This window comes from Phodopus roborovskii, unplaced genomic scaffold (genome assembly GCF_943737965.1).
Source record: "Phodopus roborovskii unplaced genomic scaffold, PHOROB, whole genome shotgun sequence".
Taxonomy (NCBI): Eukaryota; Metazoa; Chordata; class Mammalia; order Rodentia; family Cricetidae; genus Phodopus; species Phodopus roborovskii.
The window spans coordinates 22,701,287-22,719,430 of record NW_026126567.1 but is presented as its reverse complement, the minus strand read 5'-3'; the positions used below and the strand labels follow the sequence as shown (position 1 = coordinate 22,719,430).

At 37.5% G+C, this 18,144-nt stretch overlaps 1 protein-coding gene across 2 annotated transcripts in view; it reads left to right on the top strand.

Moving 5' to 3' along the window:
- Angpt1 (angiopoietin 1) overlaps nt 1-18,144 on the top strand; it is a 228,653-nt gene that overhangs the window by 145,273 nt on the left and 65,236 nt on the right. The window contains exons 3-4 of one of the 2 annotated variants that reach the window (XM_051202540.1): nt 2,695-2,816; nt 16,769-16,998. In XM_051202540.1, coding sequence (XP_051058497.1) covers nt 2,695-2,816; nt 16,769-16,998 — 352 coding nt within the window. Of the gene's footprint in view, nt 1-2,694; nt 2,817-16,768; nt 17,002-18,144 lie in introns of both variants that reach the window. The other variant, XM_051202539.1, reaches the window with a different exon arrangement.

Below are 18,144 nucleotides of genomic sequence, written 5' to 3'. Positions count from 1 at the left end.
AAAGCAGCAATGAGTCAAGATGATGGGAAAAGAGAAGGATGTGGAATTTGTGTTTAAAACTAGGCGGAGTTGACTAGCGCTTATCCTGGATCGCAAAGATTGGGCATCTTCCTTCTTCTATGTCAGATAAATCTTTAGAATTGGGCTGTAAGAGTCAAACTTCTAATGTGGGGCTGTTAATGTCCATGATTATTATCTAGCTTGAAACAGCCCACTGAGCACTGTCAGCATGTCATCCAACACATAGTTGAGTACCCCAGCAATCTTGACTTTATACTGGAGGGCTTTGGACACAGCAATGTGGGCCCTGTGTAACTGACAGCATAGTGTGGCAGAAAATCCTCACAGGAGTGAGGCGACAGGATTGTCTTCAATAATGGAGATTCTAGAAGGCATGTAGAATGGAGTGAACTGATGGGGATTATGGGGGGGGGTGGGGGTAGATATTTTCGTAGGCTTGGCCAGAACAGACCCCCATGAGGCTGGTTCTGCATCTGGGAGGCGATGGGAATTGCAGCCAGACAGAGGTGCAGGTAGAAATGCCCTGAGGTGAAAGGGAATTAGGAAAAATAGAGCAGAAAGGAGACTGTGGAGTTAGATCATAATGAAGCAGGTGGGTGGCAGGAATGTGATACAGAAGCAAGCAGGCTTCTGATCTCACACAGCCTCATGCACCACACTAAGTTCTTTGAAATGCAAAGGACCTGCTGAGAGAGCCATTAGCATATCCAATATGGAAATGCCACAATCTGACTTGTTTTCTTACAGAAGACTCATTGCTCTGTGATTGCATAAACTGGAGGCAATAGACAAGCAGAGGACACATTAATCATGGCAAGTGCCGGCATGTTTGATCTCTCTCACACACAAATTAATAAAATCCCAAAGGTTTCACTACTCATTTCAAATATTTGTAAATGATCATCCAGTAAACAAAGAAATAAAAAACTGGCCTGTTTTTTGTTTGTTAAAAAAAAAAAAGAATGGTCTTAACATTCTCTTCCATTTGCATTTGAAGTTGTTTTCCCTTCAATACAGTGGTAGGGGATGTATCTTTAAAATAATATTTGTATTAGAGCTCTGAGAATTTATGCAGCATATTTGGATCAAATTCATCCAGACCCAACTATTCCCTTTTCAAGCTTCCCTCACTAGTCTACATTAGTCTATAGCTTTCAGTTTTATTTCCTTTTCCCTCATTGAGACCATTTGTGTGTTGAATGATTACTCTTGGGAATAGGTCCTGCCCTTCAGTGCTCAAGTCATAAAAAAAAAAAAAAAAAAAAAAAACCTTACTCCCCAAACAGTCATAACAGTCATCAAATATGACGAGTGTGTGGTGTCATGCCTACTTTTCTCCCTCTGTGCTGGGACTCTGTCTGTCTGCCTTGAACTTGTGCAGGTCTTGTGCATGCTGTCACAGTCACTGAGTTCATATGTGTCCAGGAAAATGCATTATTTAAAATCTTTTAAATGCATTTTAAAACCCCAATGGAGCAGAAAAGTAACTTTAAGGTAAATATAGTCCTTGCAAGTGTAGAACCCAGGCCCATGTGGTTTTACTCACCTTGCCCTGGTTCTAGCCTAGTGAGGAATGAGGTGATGAGGAGGGAGGAAAAATGGTAAGATGAGACTTTTATGTTTTATGTTTTAAAATACTTAACTTGCTATGTTTTATGTTTTAAAATCCTTAACTTGCTATGATTCATTTATATATTAAGTTTTCATGGATATAGACTTGAAGCCACTCCAAGATTTAATAACAATAATAATCTCATCTAATGTGTATGGAATGTGTTAGAGTTAAAAAAATAATGTGTACTTGTGTACTTAAACTTGGTTGCCAAGGTTAGAAGGAGCCCTTCTTTACAGTTTGCATTCAAGGCAGTTACCTTTCCCGTCTGTCCTAGTCCCTAGTCTCTGTCCTACTATTACAAACACAGAGCCCCATTTCCTTGCAGCTGTAGCTCAACTCAAACACTGTAGTCCACCTTCAAAAGGTTCAGAAAAATCCCAGCTTTAACTCTGCCTCAGTGGAGGAAGAGTGCCCCAGTGATGGCATTTTTAGAGCAGGACCTACCTGATACTGATATTGCAAAAAATATCTTTTCAGATTCATTTTATTATGTAGACTCAATTAAAGTCTCTGGTTAAAAACTGAGATCTTGACTTGGTTCCTGTGTGAACATGGACTACTCTGGATTCCAGTGTCCTCATTCATAAAGTGACATGACCAACAGGTGATATTGTCAATTAAGTGACATAATATACGGAAGTTTTCTTGGGAGAACTCTCTGCCTGTATGGTCAGTTATTTTAAGAGTTGTTAGGGTTTCCAGTTGGATTTATTTAGTAAGGTGTTAAGTCTCATTAGGTATATTTTACACATGCCTTGGTTATTCTAAATGACCTGGACTATTAAGAACTTGTATTAATAATCTATTTTGCACTTATTAATGTTGGAGATAGAATGTATGAAATGAGCACAATATAATATGCCAGGATGTAAAAGTATAAAAATTGGAGTATGCAAATGAACTTAGTTCACCTCCAATTTAATCACAATTTACAATTGGATACCACATGTTTAAGCCCTTTTGAAGAAAACTAAGAACAAAAATGATGTTCATAATGCTCACTTTTTTTCCTATTACTTGCTTTGTGATTAAAATGTGATTTTTAAATCTGTTTCAAGGTACTAAATCAAACATCTCGACTTGAAATACAACTACTGGAGAATTCATTATCAACATACAAGCTTGAGAAGCAACTTCTCCAACAAACAAATGAAATTCTGAAGATTCATGAAAAAAACAGGTAAGGCTTTTGTATCATGTAAGTGTCTTTATGTACACTTCTTTGTATCTTCCAGCTCACTGGAAACTGAAACTTTAATGTTGCAGTAATTTAAAGAACAAAGCCATCCATGGCTGGACCATGGTGGCACATGCCTTTAATCCCAGCACTCGGGAGGTAGAGGCAGGAGGATCTCTGTGAGTTTGAGGCCAGCCTGGTCTACAAGAGCTAATTCAAGGACAGCTTCCACAGCCACAGAGAAACTTTGCTTTGAAAAAAACAAAACAAAACACAAAACAAAAAAAAAAACCCAAAAACCAAACAACCAAAACAAAACAAAACAAAAACAAAGTTACGAGAAGAGACATAAATGCAACCAATGTGTTGACCAGGAGGCCCATGTCGTGCTTCAATTCTTGGGATGCTTGGTCATTAGTTGTGGCAATGAGCAATTATTCAAATAATACCACATATGCAAAAATGATGTGACACTTTGGCAAACAGATTGACATCTCTTCAGCCACATGAAATTTGTGACCCTAGAGAAAAGGGCAGAGGCTCTCTTGAGTTGTTGTCACTCAGTCCCAACCCACAGAGAGGGCTAGGTATTTTGCTAAGTACTATGTAACAATACTTTTTTTTTTTTTTTTTGCGTAAGATTGATTCATTGATTTTGGCGCATACAATATATATGTATCTTGCAAGCCAATAACTATACAGATAATAAACAGGTGGTAAAAAACCTCTATCAGAAATGGGAAATGAAAATGAAAATTCATTATAGAAACAAGTGAAGTAAGATAGTAATGAAGATGTATCATATTAGGTGGCACTTGACTAATTAAAATTTTGTGATCCGTTAACTTAAATTAATTTATTCCATAGTGACTCAAGGATGCTAGCCATGTGCTTGTTACAAAGAGCAAAGAGGTAGAGCTAGTTCTATTGTAGCTCTGGGTGAACTGGCCAGGAGAAGCAGGCTGAGCCTGGGGATTGGGAGTGATGATTTATTTTCATTCTCAACTTGAAGGATTTAGAATCATCGAGAGGAAACATCTTTGGGATATCTGTGAGGAAGTTTCCAGAGAAATTTAAAGGAAGATGGACCCTGAATGTGGGCAGCAGCATCCCATAGCATGTATTATGGTTCCCTATTAAATAAAAAGGAGGAAGCCAGCTCATCCCATCATTCACCCGTCTCTGGCTCTTGACTGTGACCCAATACTAGACCCTGTCATGTTGGCCCATGCCATCAAACCATGAGCCAAAATAACCCTTCCAAAATAACTTTTGCCAGCTATGCTGTTACAGCAATAAGACAGTTACTAATATGCATGGAGGGAACAAATACATGTTATCTGTAGAAGCCTGCCACTTCCTGTCTTTTCTAAGTTAAACTAGAGGACTGAGAGTATATTCCTTTCACCAGTGATTTCTCCCAAGCACACTTACCAGTCTCCTGTTCACTCCGATAATGAGTACTATGGGTCAAACTTACTTACTTAGCTATTTTCGATTGATTTTTTTCCCCCAGTTTTTAAATGTAAACTTCAGTAAAATTGTTTTTAAACTATCAGGAAAATCCCAATAATAAGTCCATCTCAATAGAGTGTACTCTAGAAGAAGCATTGGCTGATGGTGGCTTCTGTGGCATGAAGCTGACTCCAGACCCCTAAAAGTGACCTTTCCTTTTTGTTCCCAGAGTAGTTTTAGAGAAATAAATTGAGTATATAAACTCAAACTTTCTCCACTCCTAAATTCAGGTAATTTTCTAACAGATGCTTTTCTACCGAAGTAACCTAAGCTTTGCATCCCACCCCCATGTTAGTATGATAGGGGCTTTCACTGATGAGTGTTGGAGCTGGCCCTCAGGAGTGTTGCCTGCCTTTTGCAGAAGAAGGTGGTAACTTTTGTGGCTGGGATTATACTCCACAGGTAAACTACCTCTGTTTTTAATAGTGAAGCTGACTCAGCTTTACTATTAAAGCTTTTTAATGAACTCTAAACTGGCTCAAGTGTACAGGACTTCATGTAGACCAGGAAATCCAATTCCTGAAATGCCTGACTCTTTTCTGCTAACAGAATTTTAATTTCTATAGAAAAGTCAGGTTTTCATCTATATATAACTTATATCATTTACTGTTGATGATAGTTTTCAGTTTCATAGCATTTCCTTTTTTTTTCTAGTAATATAGGCATTTTGAGAAGAGTTAAGTCTCTTAGATATCTTTAATTTGAAATACATTTTTACATTCATAATGACAAAAATTTCCACGTATCTTGAACCACTATTTGACACTTGTTTCTTTTTTTACTCTGAAACTGCCAAAGTTGATATTACCTCAGATGTGGTCCTAGAGGGCATTCTGCTAGTAGACTCAGCTCCCAACATGGCTGTGTTCTCATAGCTATCTGTCCATCTTGCTGTTGAAGGGTCCAGTTCATGCAATGCAATGGAGGGTGGGCCAAACAGCTCCTCTTAGGTCACGAGTATCCTTGTCTGTGCCATTTTTAACATGTGATTTTCTTCAGACAAACAAAAAATATCCTTTCGTGATACATAGCATATTTCCCTATTCTATTTATTGTTATTGTTTATTTTCCTATGATCAGTGGAATGAGAGGCAACCAGCCAAGCACCATCTAAAACAACAAAGACAGTGTCCTCCCAAGTCAGCATAGAGGAGGTCAAAATCAAATGTTTACATTTTTATAAATAGTTAATTGATCATAACCCACCTATTCTTTATGTGAATCTTAATCCCCCAGATACAACAAGAACCCATTTCTCCAAGGAGGCATCTCTGAAATGTAAGAACAACATTCCTGAGTAGGCCAGGTCTGGTTTGAATCAGCCAATACACTTTCCAGTGGGGATTATCTAAATTAAGCTCTGCTTCCTCCCCTAGGAATGTCAGGAGTTGTGTCTGGGTGTGTGACTTAGCAGCTTTCAGAAAGATTCCCTGCCTTGGCTGCCAAGACGGTGAGCTGGCCTTAGGAGTATCTCCCACCTCTTTGACAGGAAAAAAAAAATTGTATTTTATAGTTAGGATTATACTTCATACACATGCTGAGAGGTCTCGCTGACTTACATCCTGAAAAATTAAGCACCACACTTGCAGGGTTGAGTGTGGGTTTTTGGCCTCATTGGAGTCACTTTTTCATCCTTCTAAATACCAAAAGGCACAAAGCAGGAATAGGATAGCTTTACTGTTTGTTTTCTCAGAAGTCTAACAGAGGTGACTGAGAATCTCCTAGTCTGCTTTTCTTAGGAAATTTTATTTTTGTTGGTTGAATGCTGCCCTAATTTCAAAACATGGAACTTTAAAAAAAAGACTTAGAAGAGATTTTAGAACCCCATCTCTAGGTTTATAATACACACACAAAAGTAAAAGAAAAAAAAAAAGAAAAGAAAAGAAAAATCCCCAAGCAAATGGAAATCTGTCAGGCTTCGCAGGCTTTGCTTGTAATGGGCTTGGTATGTGTCAAATTTTGTAACATTCTTTTAGTATTATCCCATTTCTTCTGATCAAAGATAATGGAAAAGAGGGTGGGTGTGGCCGCAAACACCTCTAGTCCCAGTACTTGAGAGGCAAAAGTAGATGGATCTCTATGACTTTCCACATAATGACTGATCCACATAATGAGTTCTAGGACAGCCAAGCAGCATTATCAGTTAGTGAGACTGTGTCTAAGGAAAAACATAGAGAAAGAAAAGAAAGTTTAATAAAAAGAAAGAAAAGATCGGGATGGTAGTTGTGTACACACTTTCATTCTCAGCACTTGGAAGGCAGAAGCAGGAAGATCTCAGTGAGTTCAAGGCCATCCTGGTCTGTAAAATGAATTTCAGGACAGCCAGAGCTGTTACACAGAGAAACCCATTTTTTTTTTTTTTTTAAGGAGATGAGTTGGAAAATATATATCAATGAAATTTTATTCAACTGACCAAGTGGGAATCACTCCGTTAGGCATGTACAATCTTTTGAACTGCAAAACCACAGTGCCATCTACAAAGTTCACGTTCAAGGACAACAAAATTGAGTTATTAAAAGAGTTATAAACCTCATGACATTTTGGGCAAGTTTATGATAGCTGCTTTCAGCTACATTCATAGCTGTCTTAGGACCTGTCTGCATGGGACTCCTGGCCAGATTTCAAGACCATATATCTGACTTAACCTTTTTTTCAAATTAAATATACAGAAGAATATTGAAGAAAAATTTCTCTGTCACAGCAGAAGGGAACACAGTAACCCATTTATACAAAGACGTAGCATTCAGGCTTTCTTCATAATTGTGTTGAGTGTACCTTCAATAAAACAGCTCCAAATAACACAGGACTAGACATGTGATGATGGTTTTACTACCTTCCTAGCTGCCGTCTCAGTCTTCTAATAATGTAAACCTATGCATGTCATTCACTGTTGTTACCCCTACAAGAAGTCTTCTAAAGAATATTTTTATTTCCACATCTTAATTAAAAGGCTGACATCCACAGAGGTCACATAACTGACCCATGACTGAACAGTTCGTACTTAGCAAAATCCACATTTGATTCCATGATGATTTTCTGTGTTAACTACTACTATAAGAAATATTTTCTACCATGATGCATCCTAGGGAATAATTGGAGTGGTCATGAAGTGTTTTTTTTTTTTTTTAAACAAACAAATATAAAATTGAGGAAAGGGCTAGATTGCTTGATTTTGGCCTACCAAGGTAAAGACCATTATTTATCCCTTCTAGTGTTGGAATAGGATATATAAACTATTTGTTTTACACTGGGAACTCACTGATCTTAGTTGCCAATTCTCATCTATCTCCCAGCTGAAGTCATGAGGAATCATTAAGCTCATTATTAAGTGATTGATTCTTAGGCAATTGTAAGATACTAAATTTTGTCTTACTAACAAGTTACTAAGGAAATACTCATGCTTTAATAGTATTTATGAAGAAATAAAAGCCTTCTTATTGAAGCGATCCCACATTTGATAAGGTCTTTAAAAAATACTAAAGTGAACACTTGCTAAATTCTAGCATTAGCTATTAAACTCGATTTAATTATATTAGCTGTGTATGGTATTGACCGAGGATAAGTGTCTTAAAATGAACAACATGTTCAGCCCTGAATACTTGTCTAGCATGCACAAAACCCCTCACTCCTGTCCCCAACAGCAGGAAAAGAAGACAATCCCAATGTCTACTATGCTATCCTATTTTTTATAACTAGAATTGGAGGGAGAATTACCTTTATCCTCAAATTCATTTCTTAACCTCTGGGCCATCTCTCCAGCCCTCTCAAATTCATATCTTACATAATGAATTGAATGGCAGAGGCATGTTCCCTCTTCCCAGTTTCAATAACCTCAGGAGCTGAGAAAAGGGAGAGTTCTGAGCCAACTGGGAATCTAAGAGCCATCTTAATTCTTCCCTAGACCCTCTGCACATCACCCACCTTCCTTTATCTCGATGGTTTCCACTACTGAAGGAGTTCTCAAGTACATCACCTCCTTCCTAGCTCCAGTGATTGACTATGTTTAGGTAGACTCTCATCAGTTCGCAACTGTTCCACTGTAACATCCTTGGAGTCCTTAGCTTTGTGCCACCATGACCTACTCAGGTCAAGGACAACATCATTTTTTTAAAAAAAAAATACCAATCATTTTCCTTGCACAATTCTACCCATTGAATGTTATAGCAGATCAAAAGAAGTTCAAGTTCTTTAGCGCAGAACACAGCGTCTGGCCATTATTACAATCAGTCTGCAGCCTTTTGCCCCTACTGGTTTTAGTTTAGAAGGAATAGACTTATAGCTCCCAGCAGGGATTCTGAAAGCAGACTGACTGGGTTTCACTTTTCTCCATTCTTGCGGTAACTAGCTCTATCATATATTATTTGTGTGACTCTAGGCAAGTTAATGAGACTCTGTGGTTTGTTGGCTAATGTTTAACATGAAGATGGTGATGATACTACTGTTTGAAGTTGACGTGAAGACTGATGATATATGAATGTATATGACACACAAAGGATAGTGCCTGGTAGGCATAGCTGTGTTTAATTATGTTAGATGGGTCCTACTTTACCACATAATGTTATTTAATACTGATTTGATGCTTGAATTTTCTAGCATGGCTGACATTCCTTATTTGGGTGGCAAAACTCCTTCTCATCCAATACTTTGGCTCCAAAAGCCATTCTTGCACTCAGCAAGTTATGTATGTGTACATGAGTATTTATTCACTATATATACAGCACTAGAAAGCAATTTTCTGAAATAGTGTCTGAATTTTAAGTATTATCTTCATACTAACAGGACCAATTCCTCCTACATACTATATATAGTTTTAAATGTTTTTCAAATGTTGAAAGAATAATGGCCAATATCACACCAGTAGTTCTAGCTCCCAAAATGCCATTTATATAACCCGTGCATGTGCACACAAACATACACACACACACACACACACACACTATAGACTCTCAAACACATAACAAAAAAACTTTTAGTGGAAAACACAAATCATATGATTTACATTAAGTACTGAAATCTTCTCATTGGTTTTCACATTAAAAGATAATGCTCACATCATAATTATGCTTATATGACATCCCACTGTATAGCAGCCAAGGTTTGTAATCTACACTCCAAGATGTACCAATTCAGTCCAACATTTAAACTTCTTAACAATGTCTCCAAAGTCCATTGTGGACTCCTAACTGATTTGCTCCTTGAAAATTTTTAAAAAGTGAAACAGATTAAAAAAGTATATATATATATATATATATATATATATATATATATATACATATATACATATATATATATATATACACATATATATACATATATATATATACACATATATATACATATATATATATACAATATATAAATATATACAATATATAATATTGTATATTATAATATTGTATAATATAAACATATAAATATATACAATATATAAAAGTATATATATATATATATACAATTAAAGATCAAGATTTGCCTGTTTCTACATCATCACCATTCCTTTGCACCAACTACTAAACAGGTAGGTGCTTATTCCTCTGTACTTTCTACAAGTACACTATCATGTAACCATGAGTACGCAGTGTTTACATTTTTATACACACATGCTTATACAAACATACTTTCATATGTATACATATGTACATATTTATATGCTATGTACATGCATTTTAAATACTGGAAATGTAGGCTTATTCCTGTTTCATAAAATATGTCACAAATATCTCACACTGATTCTTGTGTAATTTTATGCAGTCATACCTCTTTAATTTTGAAGAATGCATAGCAAGTCATTTTTAATATACCAAATTTACTGTTTGCTTTATTATATTTTTATTTTGTTTGTTTTTATTATATATTGTTTGGGTTTGTTTTACATTTTGTAGATAGGACTCATTAGTTGATCCAGGCTAGATGGGAATTCATTATGTAACAAAGACTAGCCTTGAACTTGCCATAATACTCCTGCTTCAGCTTCCTAAATGTGGGTACCATAGATGTGTGCAACTGTACCCAACATATATTTAATTTTATTCTAGTAAAATATTATTCATTAGATATATTTTATTTAAAAATTTTAAGATGCAGATAATTATTTTGAATTTTCTTTTCTCCCCAAGTATGTGTATGTGTGTTCTAATCTTCAAAACTTTCCTGCTAGACTTACCAGGGTATGATCACATCATGCTTATTAGCTATTTGCATTTCTTCTGTGACTTGATTGTTCAAGTGTTTTCATTTTATTACATCTTTGTCTTTGTTTTTTAATTCTTTGTGGTATATACATTATCTTAATATGCACCGAAAACATTTTATCTATTTAAAAAAAATAAGTTGAAAAATAAATGTTTAACTAAATTTTTATTTAAATTAAAAACAATCTTATTTTACATATAAATCCCAGTTCCCTCTCTCTTGTATCCTCCCCTGCCCCCAACCAACCCCCCCATCCCACCACCCCATCTACTCCCCAGGGAGGGTGAGGCCTCCCATGAGGGATCATCAAAGTGTGTCACATCATTTGGGGCAGGACCTAGGCCCGCCCCCATTTTTGTAGGCTGAGAGAGTGTTCCTTCACAGGAAAGGGCTCCCAAGCCCATTCGTGCACTAGGGATAAATACTCGTTCCACTGCCAGAGGCCCCACAGACTGTAAAACCCACCTTCAGGGGGCCTGGTTCGGTACTATGATGGTTCTCCAGATGTCATACTGGGGTCTGTGATCTTTCCCTTGTTCAGGCCAGCTGCTTCTGTAGGTTTACCCAACACAGTTATGACCCCTTTTCTCACCACTCCTTCCTCTCTACAGCTAGATTCCAGGTATTCAACTCAGTGTTTGGCTATGAATCTCTGTTTCTGCTTCTATCAGCTACTGGATAAAGGCTCTCTGATGGCATTTAAGATAGTCATCAATCTTATTATAGGGGAAGGACATTTAAGGTAGCCTCTCCACTATTGCTTAGATTCTTTGTTGCAGTCATCCTTTTTGATTCTGGACTTTTCCCTCGTGCCAGATTTCTCTTTAAACTCACAATGGCTCCCTCTATTAAGGTATCTCTTTCTTGCTCTCCTTCTCTAGTCTTCCCCCAACCCAATCTTCCTGATCCCTCATATTCTCCTCCCCCCTCTGCTCCTCAACCCATTTTTAAATGTGTATTGCATTTTTAAGTCACAAAAAGTATCAGTATTTGTTCTTCCTTATTTCTGACTTCTACAAGATATTTCTTCAAGCTTTGAAACACTACTGTCTGATGTTGACTTTATAGTATTTATAATTCTTCCCCAAACTTGAATAACCAAACAAATATGATCATACTTTGAAAGAGAATTTAGTTTTAAGTAGTAATAAATTATACATTTAATCTAGAAAAAGCTCATCCTTTGCATGCCCATATTTGCACCATATGGTGACACAGTGCACACTACAAACACGGAAATAATTAAAACATTTATAAATAAGTTCAGACAGATAAAAATGAGAAGGTTTCTATATTTTCAACATCTCTTCCTTGTGTCAAGAGCTATATTTACACACAGCACAGGCAGCTCTCACCACTAGGCATTCATTGGCTGCTATGTTAAGAATTCTATTGTGGGAAAGGGAGAGCATTTATGTGAAAGTTTCAAGATGTATCCAATGGTTTTAAATATTTCCAAGAAGATATATAGTAGAAAAGGATGGTATATGCAGGGCAGGCAAATCTAGCAGAATGTTCAAATCATGTATACTCTTTCATGAGCTTTAACTGAAGTTCAAGACCTAGATTATTTTGTTTATTTTATTCTTCATTAAAGTGCACCTCTGCCTCAAACTAAAAGTTAAGTGCCAAAATCCTATGCATGTGTCTTCTCAAAGTGCTCCCAGAAAGATGGGAAACAGGAAGTACTGAGAATCCTGTGAGAAACTCCGTTTTGGAATTTGCAGTTCAGTTGGTAAACTGTTGCTGCGTGGAACACTAATCTCAAAAGAGGCATCCCACGCAAAAGGGTTTATCCAATCTGAATCTTCCAAACACTTGACAGCGGAGCTCTCTTTCTGTTTAATAAACAGCGAACCAAAAACCCAGGCACTGATGTTTGGAGTTGGCATCCCGTGTTTTGTTGTGAGCTTAAATGTCAGTTAAACTTGTTAAATTTTACCATCATGGAAATTAATGACTTGTATTTCCTATTTTAGGATTGCATGTCCTAAGACTTTACTTTCGTGTCTAGTAGTTTCCTTGCTAAATGGAGAAAAGCTCTTGGGTCTTTTCTGATTAGGAGTAATGATGGAGAGTATCTATAGAAAGATTCAGGGACCAAATAGACTATGACCAGTTTATTGAATGAAAATTAAATAAATTTGATGGTAGACATTTTAAGATAGACATATAATTAAGAAATTCTTGGCACTGTAAATGTGGCTTACTGAATAAAAACATATATCATTTTTTTCAAATGACTTAGGTCCAGTTTCTAGTATTTGTGTCAGGAAGCTGATATCTCCCTGCAACTTCATCATGGATCTGATGCCTCTGGCCTTTTCTGGGGACACAGGCACCCTCCTCGAAGGAGATAAGGAATTCCTTAGGTGTTATACAATTCTAATATTATATTACAAATGTGTTAATAGTTATAGATTGCCTATACCCCTTTGGAAAGTGAATCTTTGTTTTAAACCATTTTGGAATGAATAGGGTGAAAAGTTTGACTTCCAAAATTCACAAACACCCAACAGATAGGAAGAAACAAAGAGGAAAGAGGAAAGTCTTAGAGACCATACATTATTAATAGACAAAAAAGAGGATGACCCTCAAAGGAGACAGAGGGTCAAGAAGAGATGGCCATTCACAAGGAGTCCAAATGTTAACACACATATCAAAGATTAATTATATTAGAAACTAATTGGACTATGAGGGTTACTAAGAGACACCAGAGTGTAGAGATAGCATCCTTGTAGGAAACACTTTTTGGGAAACTATCTGTTCCTAATGACAAGCTTCCAGTATTCCTGTGGTCAGAGAGTTGCTGCTTTGGTTTCCCAGTGCTCTGAGACAACTGGGATCAGTGGCTTCTTGCTTCTTTCTCTTCATGGATATCTCTGCTAAGATGACAGGCTGTGTTGATGCCACTTGATACCTGGAAGCCATGATAGATCAACACCTGTTTAGTGAGTTATGAAAATTAATGTTCTTTCCAAAAGCTATTGTATATTCCTTTTGCAAAGGAAAGCACTTCTCTCATACAAGTAGATATCTGGGATTGTTTCCTTTGAACGAAGGATTTCTGTAACAGGAGTACTATAAACTCAGAGACAGATATTGGGATTCAAACTGAAAGATCAGAGATGAAAAGAAGATAGCCACTAGCTCTTACCTCTACCTCAGGATGAAATGGCTGTCCTGAAACTCGCTTTGTAGACCAGACTGGCCTCAGAGTCACTGAAATCCACCTGCCTCTGCCTCCCAAATTGGTGAGATTAAAGGTGTGCACCACCACCACCTGTCTGAGGGTCTATCTTCTTTTTGGAGCCTTTGGCGAATGCATCCGGTCAGATTCTTTCTTTTCTTGGTGATTTTTCTGGGTAGTTCTGCCTTCTTCTTTGGATGCTTATTTGTCCAAAGATCTTTAAATTCTCCAAGATGGTTGTTTTTATTTTCCTGGAAAGACAAAAGCAAAACCCTTCCCTAACCCTAACTTTGGGGAAGTTCCTATTTTAATCTTTATCAATTTTGATGTATGGTCTCTCCTGTAATTCTTATTTTGTCTTCTAGATCCCTTCTATTATTTGTTGAACAACTTTTTATTCTCATATCTTTACAAATTATACTGAAAAACAAAATAAAACACAACAGCTAATGCCTTTTACTAACATCTCCAGGAGGGTAGCAGCCTCCCTCAGTATATGTGATATTCTTGTACATATATGTCAGAAGCAGAGGAGGAAAAATATTGATGAAACTATGAAAAATGTATCATTTTGGAAACTGGAGATTCTCATTGCTTATGATTTTTCTGCGGGGCTTGCTGTCTAAAAATAAATCCTTAGAGTAGAAATACTGCCGTCTTATATCCCACATAAATATTGGCACTTAGCAACTAATAACTGATAGTGCCAGCTAATTAGGAAAGCTGGAAGGCCAGTTATGATTTTACTTATGGGACAAAATAATGTTTATTTAGAGCTTTCATCCAGCATCACATGACTCCTTAGCTTGCAAGTCATGAGCTATATATAGATGATCATCATTTTAGCAGTTAATACTAAAGAATTCCCGGTGGCATACTAGAACTGATGTGAGTCTGACACACAATTTTCTTATAAGTTAATGACTCTAAATTGAGGGAGTCATGTATCTATTCACTACTCTAGAAATAGGAGCAAAAATAACTAAAAAGTAAACTGAAAAGGAGCAGAAGCATTCATTGGCTGTGGTTAATTCTTAGATCAAATGCCAAAAGTCTACAAGCAGGGAGGAAAGCTCCTCCACCACCCACAGCAGAGAACTCCTCAGTTAAATAGTGTGTGAATGATGCTTTTAACCAATACAGACAATGGAAAACTGGCTGCCTTTCCCCCCCCACCCCATCTCTGCTTTTTTCCCCCCATGAGTTTCTCTTGCAGCAACAAGTTATTGGCAGAGAAAAGTACTAAAAGACACTGCATCATATTTAACCCCCTGAGATCCTTTCTTTCATCTTACTCTGGCTTCCCTTTCTAACATGTTTCAGTTCTGAGCAGGGATTTAAACAAATATAAATGGCCTTCACGATTTCTCCTAGTTGCTTTCCAAATAGAGGTCCCTGTATGGCCAGTAGAACTGAAGGATTCTCTCTGTATTGGCATCTAGTTAAATGGAGGCAACTCCCGAGAGAAATGTGACTTCTCTCATTGGGGATCAATGAGGAACTTGCATATGTGAACCTTGGCTCACTACCCAAAATCCTGTAAATTAGGCAGGTCTTACACATGGGTCCAGCTTCCCAGCAGCTGCTCTGCCATATACTGGGCTACATTCTATTTGGCGGTCAGATGTGTTAGCAAAGACCTGGAATGTCCTTGAGCACTTCTTGCCACACTTCTCCATCTGTATAAAGATGATCAGATGTCACATCTTACCCATTAGCACAAACAGTTGGAAAGTTTGACTCTTCAAACACACTTGATTGTATAATTTAAGTATTAAATTAAAAACACTCCCTGGTGTCTTCTTTTTGAAGACTTATAGGAATGATTCAGCTCTATATTTCTCCAAGGTAAATCGAGTGCCCATTCTGGGTGTGCTGCATTGGAATAGCACCTTGTAAACTATGCACTGCTTGGAACTGTCTGCAGACAGAACTAAGAAAACTGAGTAAGCCTTTTCCCACAAGAATACTAGTATATTAGACACTCTATAAAGCGTAAAATGCCTTTTATTTCAAGTCAGTTGCTCAGATCCCAAAAGTGCTTCTGCATTCTTTGTCCCCTTTTATGGACACTGCACATGGAGGGTGTCTTTAGAAGTGTGCTGAGAGAGGCTTCCTAAAGTTGCATCACTCTGAGCAAAGTAGCCCATGTTTCTCTGTAAGACTCTGTAAGACACTCACATAATGAATTCTTCCTTCACTGAGCTGCCTGCACAGTGATTTCAGAAGCTGCAATGCTCATAGATATCACCCAGAAGCCTGGATTCACAAAAAAAGCAAGCCAGGTGTTTAATACAGGATTGGTTAAGTTACTCTCTGGTCCCACAGAATCTGCCTACATAGATTCTTTCTTATATAGAAGTGTCCTATTTTCCACATCTTTTCCAATAATTGAAGTCATTTTCATTTTTGCAATTAATCAATTTCATGTGTATATGTGTACATGAGTGTATATATGAGCCAGGTGCATGCATGGGCCCACAGAGGTTAAAAGAGGCATTTTTGATCTTCTGCTATTGGGATTGCAAGCATCTGTGATTTGGCATGTGAGTGCTGAGAATGGAGCCTGGGTCCTCCCTCCTTAAGAGCATTAAGTGCTCTTAGCCACCAGGGCTCTTTGCTGCTGTCCTCTTAATGACTGGCATTCTGCCAATGGTGAGATAGAATCTCACTGTATTTTGATTTGTGTTTTTCACATGGCTGACACTATTACATGCATATATTTTTGTCTCTTAAAAATACTCTTATGGACCAGCAAGATTACTCAGTGGGTAAGGGGCCTTGATGCCCCCAGCCTGATGATTTGAGGTCAAACTTCAAAACCCGCATAGGGTAAGGAAGATACTCACTCTTGTAAACCGTCTGAAATTAGCAAATGGACCATGGCATGTGAAATGTGTATGTGTGTATGAATATGCACACACTCATGCATACACATGAACACACACATATATAATAAATAATTTAAACTTCTAAGCTGACTCTTGGGAGCAAGTAGAATTATAGTATTGTTGTTCTAGCACTGTAAGAATTAAGGCTTCTTTTCATTTTCTTGCAGTTTACTAGAACATAAAATTTTAGAAATGGAGGGAAAACACAAAGAAGAGTTGGACACCTTGAAGGAAGAGAAAGAAAACCTTCAAGGTTTGGTTACACGTCAAACATTCATCATCCAGGAATTAGAGAAGCAACTGACCCGAGCCACCAACAACAACAGCGTCCTTCAGAAGCAACAACTGGAACTCATGGACACAGTCCATAACCTTGTCAGCCTTTGCACTAAGGAAGGTGGTAAGAACTTTTTCCTTCTTCAGGCTTCGCAAATATTTTGTTTCGTGCTACTGTTTTCTCTCTTGCACTGATGCCAATGCAAATGTTGTAGACAGACATTACTGAAAAGCATTCCTAAGATTTCACTGACAATTTTCACAACTAAGTTGCATATCAGCAATGCCTTTCTAAAAGAATGTTATGAAAGTTATCTTTCATTCCTGGTATTTTTAACATTGATAAAATATCTTATATTGTGATGGTTATATATGTGACACTATGGTGTTAGATAGGTCTAGTAGAGCAGAAATTAGACAATGCTTCGAATTGGTGCTAGAGTGAGATTGGGGTCATTCCTGTTTCATAATTTTAACAGGTTCCATTTTCAGGAGAGGAGGGGGAAATGCCATATGCAGAGAAAAGGGGGAAAGAGACATTCCTCAATAATTATTATAGTAAGGAAGGATGGTTGTTGTAAAGTATCTACTAAGCTCCCCTGTCCTCTGAAGAAATGTAACAGAGATATTTAAGAACTTTGGGAATGTCTTTGTGATGGTAGAACTTAAAATTTTATATGAATGGAGGATCTGGAGCCACATAACCACATAGCTTCAAGTGTATATGCCTTGAGAAGACAGATATCCATCCATTTACTTCTTTTTCTTTATTGTGTTTGGGACTGGTGTATATATGAATATAAGCATGTGTGGGTCAAAGGACAACTTCATGGCGTTGCTTCCACATCTATTGGGCTTCTGGAGATCAAATTCAGGTTACCATACTCATACAGTGAACTCTTGTCCCCATCTTCCCCAACCATTCCTGAAGCAATGCCTTTTTACACACATCCAGCTTAAGCAGACCCTGGTCCTACAGCTCAGCCCAGAGCTTAAAGTTGGAGCCTGGGGTTGTCTTGCAAAGTTCCACTCTGCAAACAGCCCTTCTGAGTAGAGATGGGGCTGTACATGGAGATGGGTGAGAGCCATGCTTACTTCTGAAACTGATTGTAGTTACTGAGCTTTGGCTTGTGTGACCATTCACGTCACAGTTCAGCATGGGTCTGTAGTGCACAGATGTGGCAGATCCTTGACTCATGATGCTACAAAAAGAATGAAAAGCATTGTTCCATACTTTCATGTATAGATAGGAATACACAAGATAACT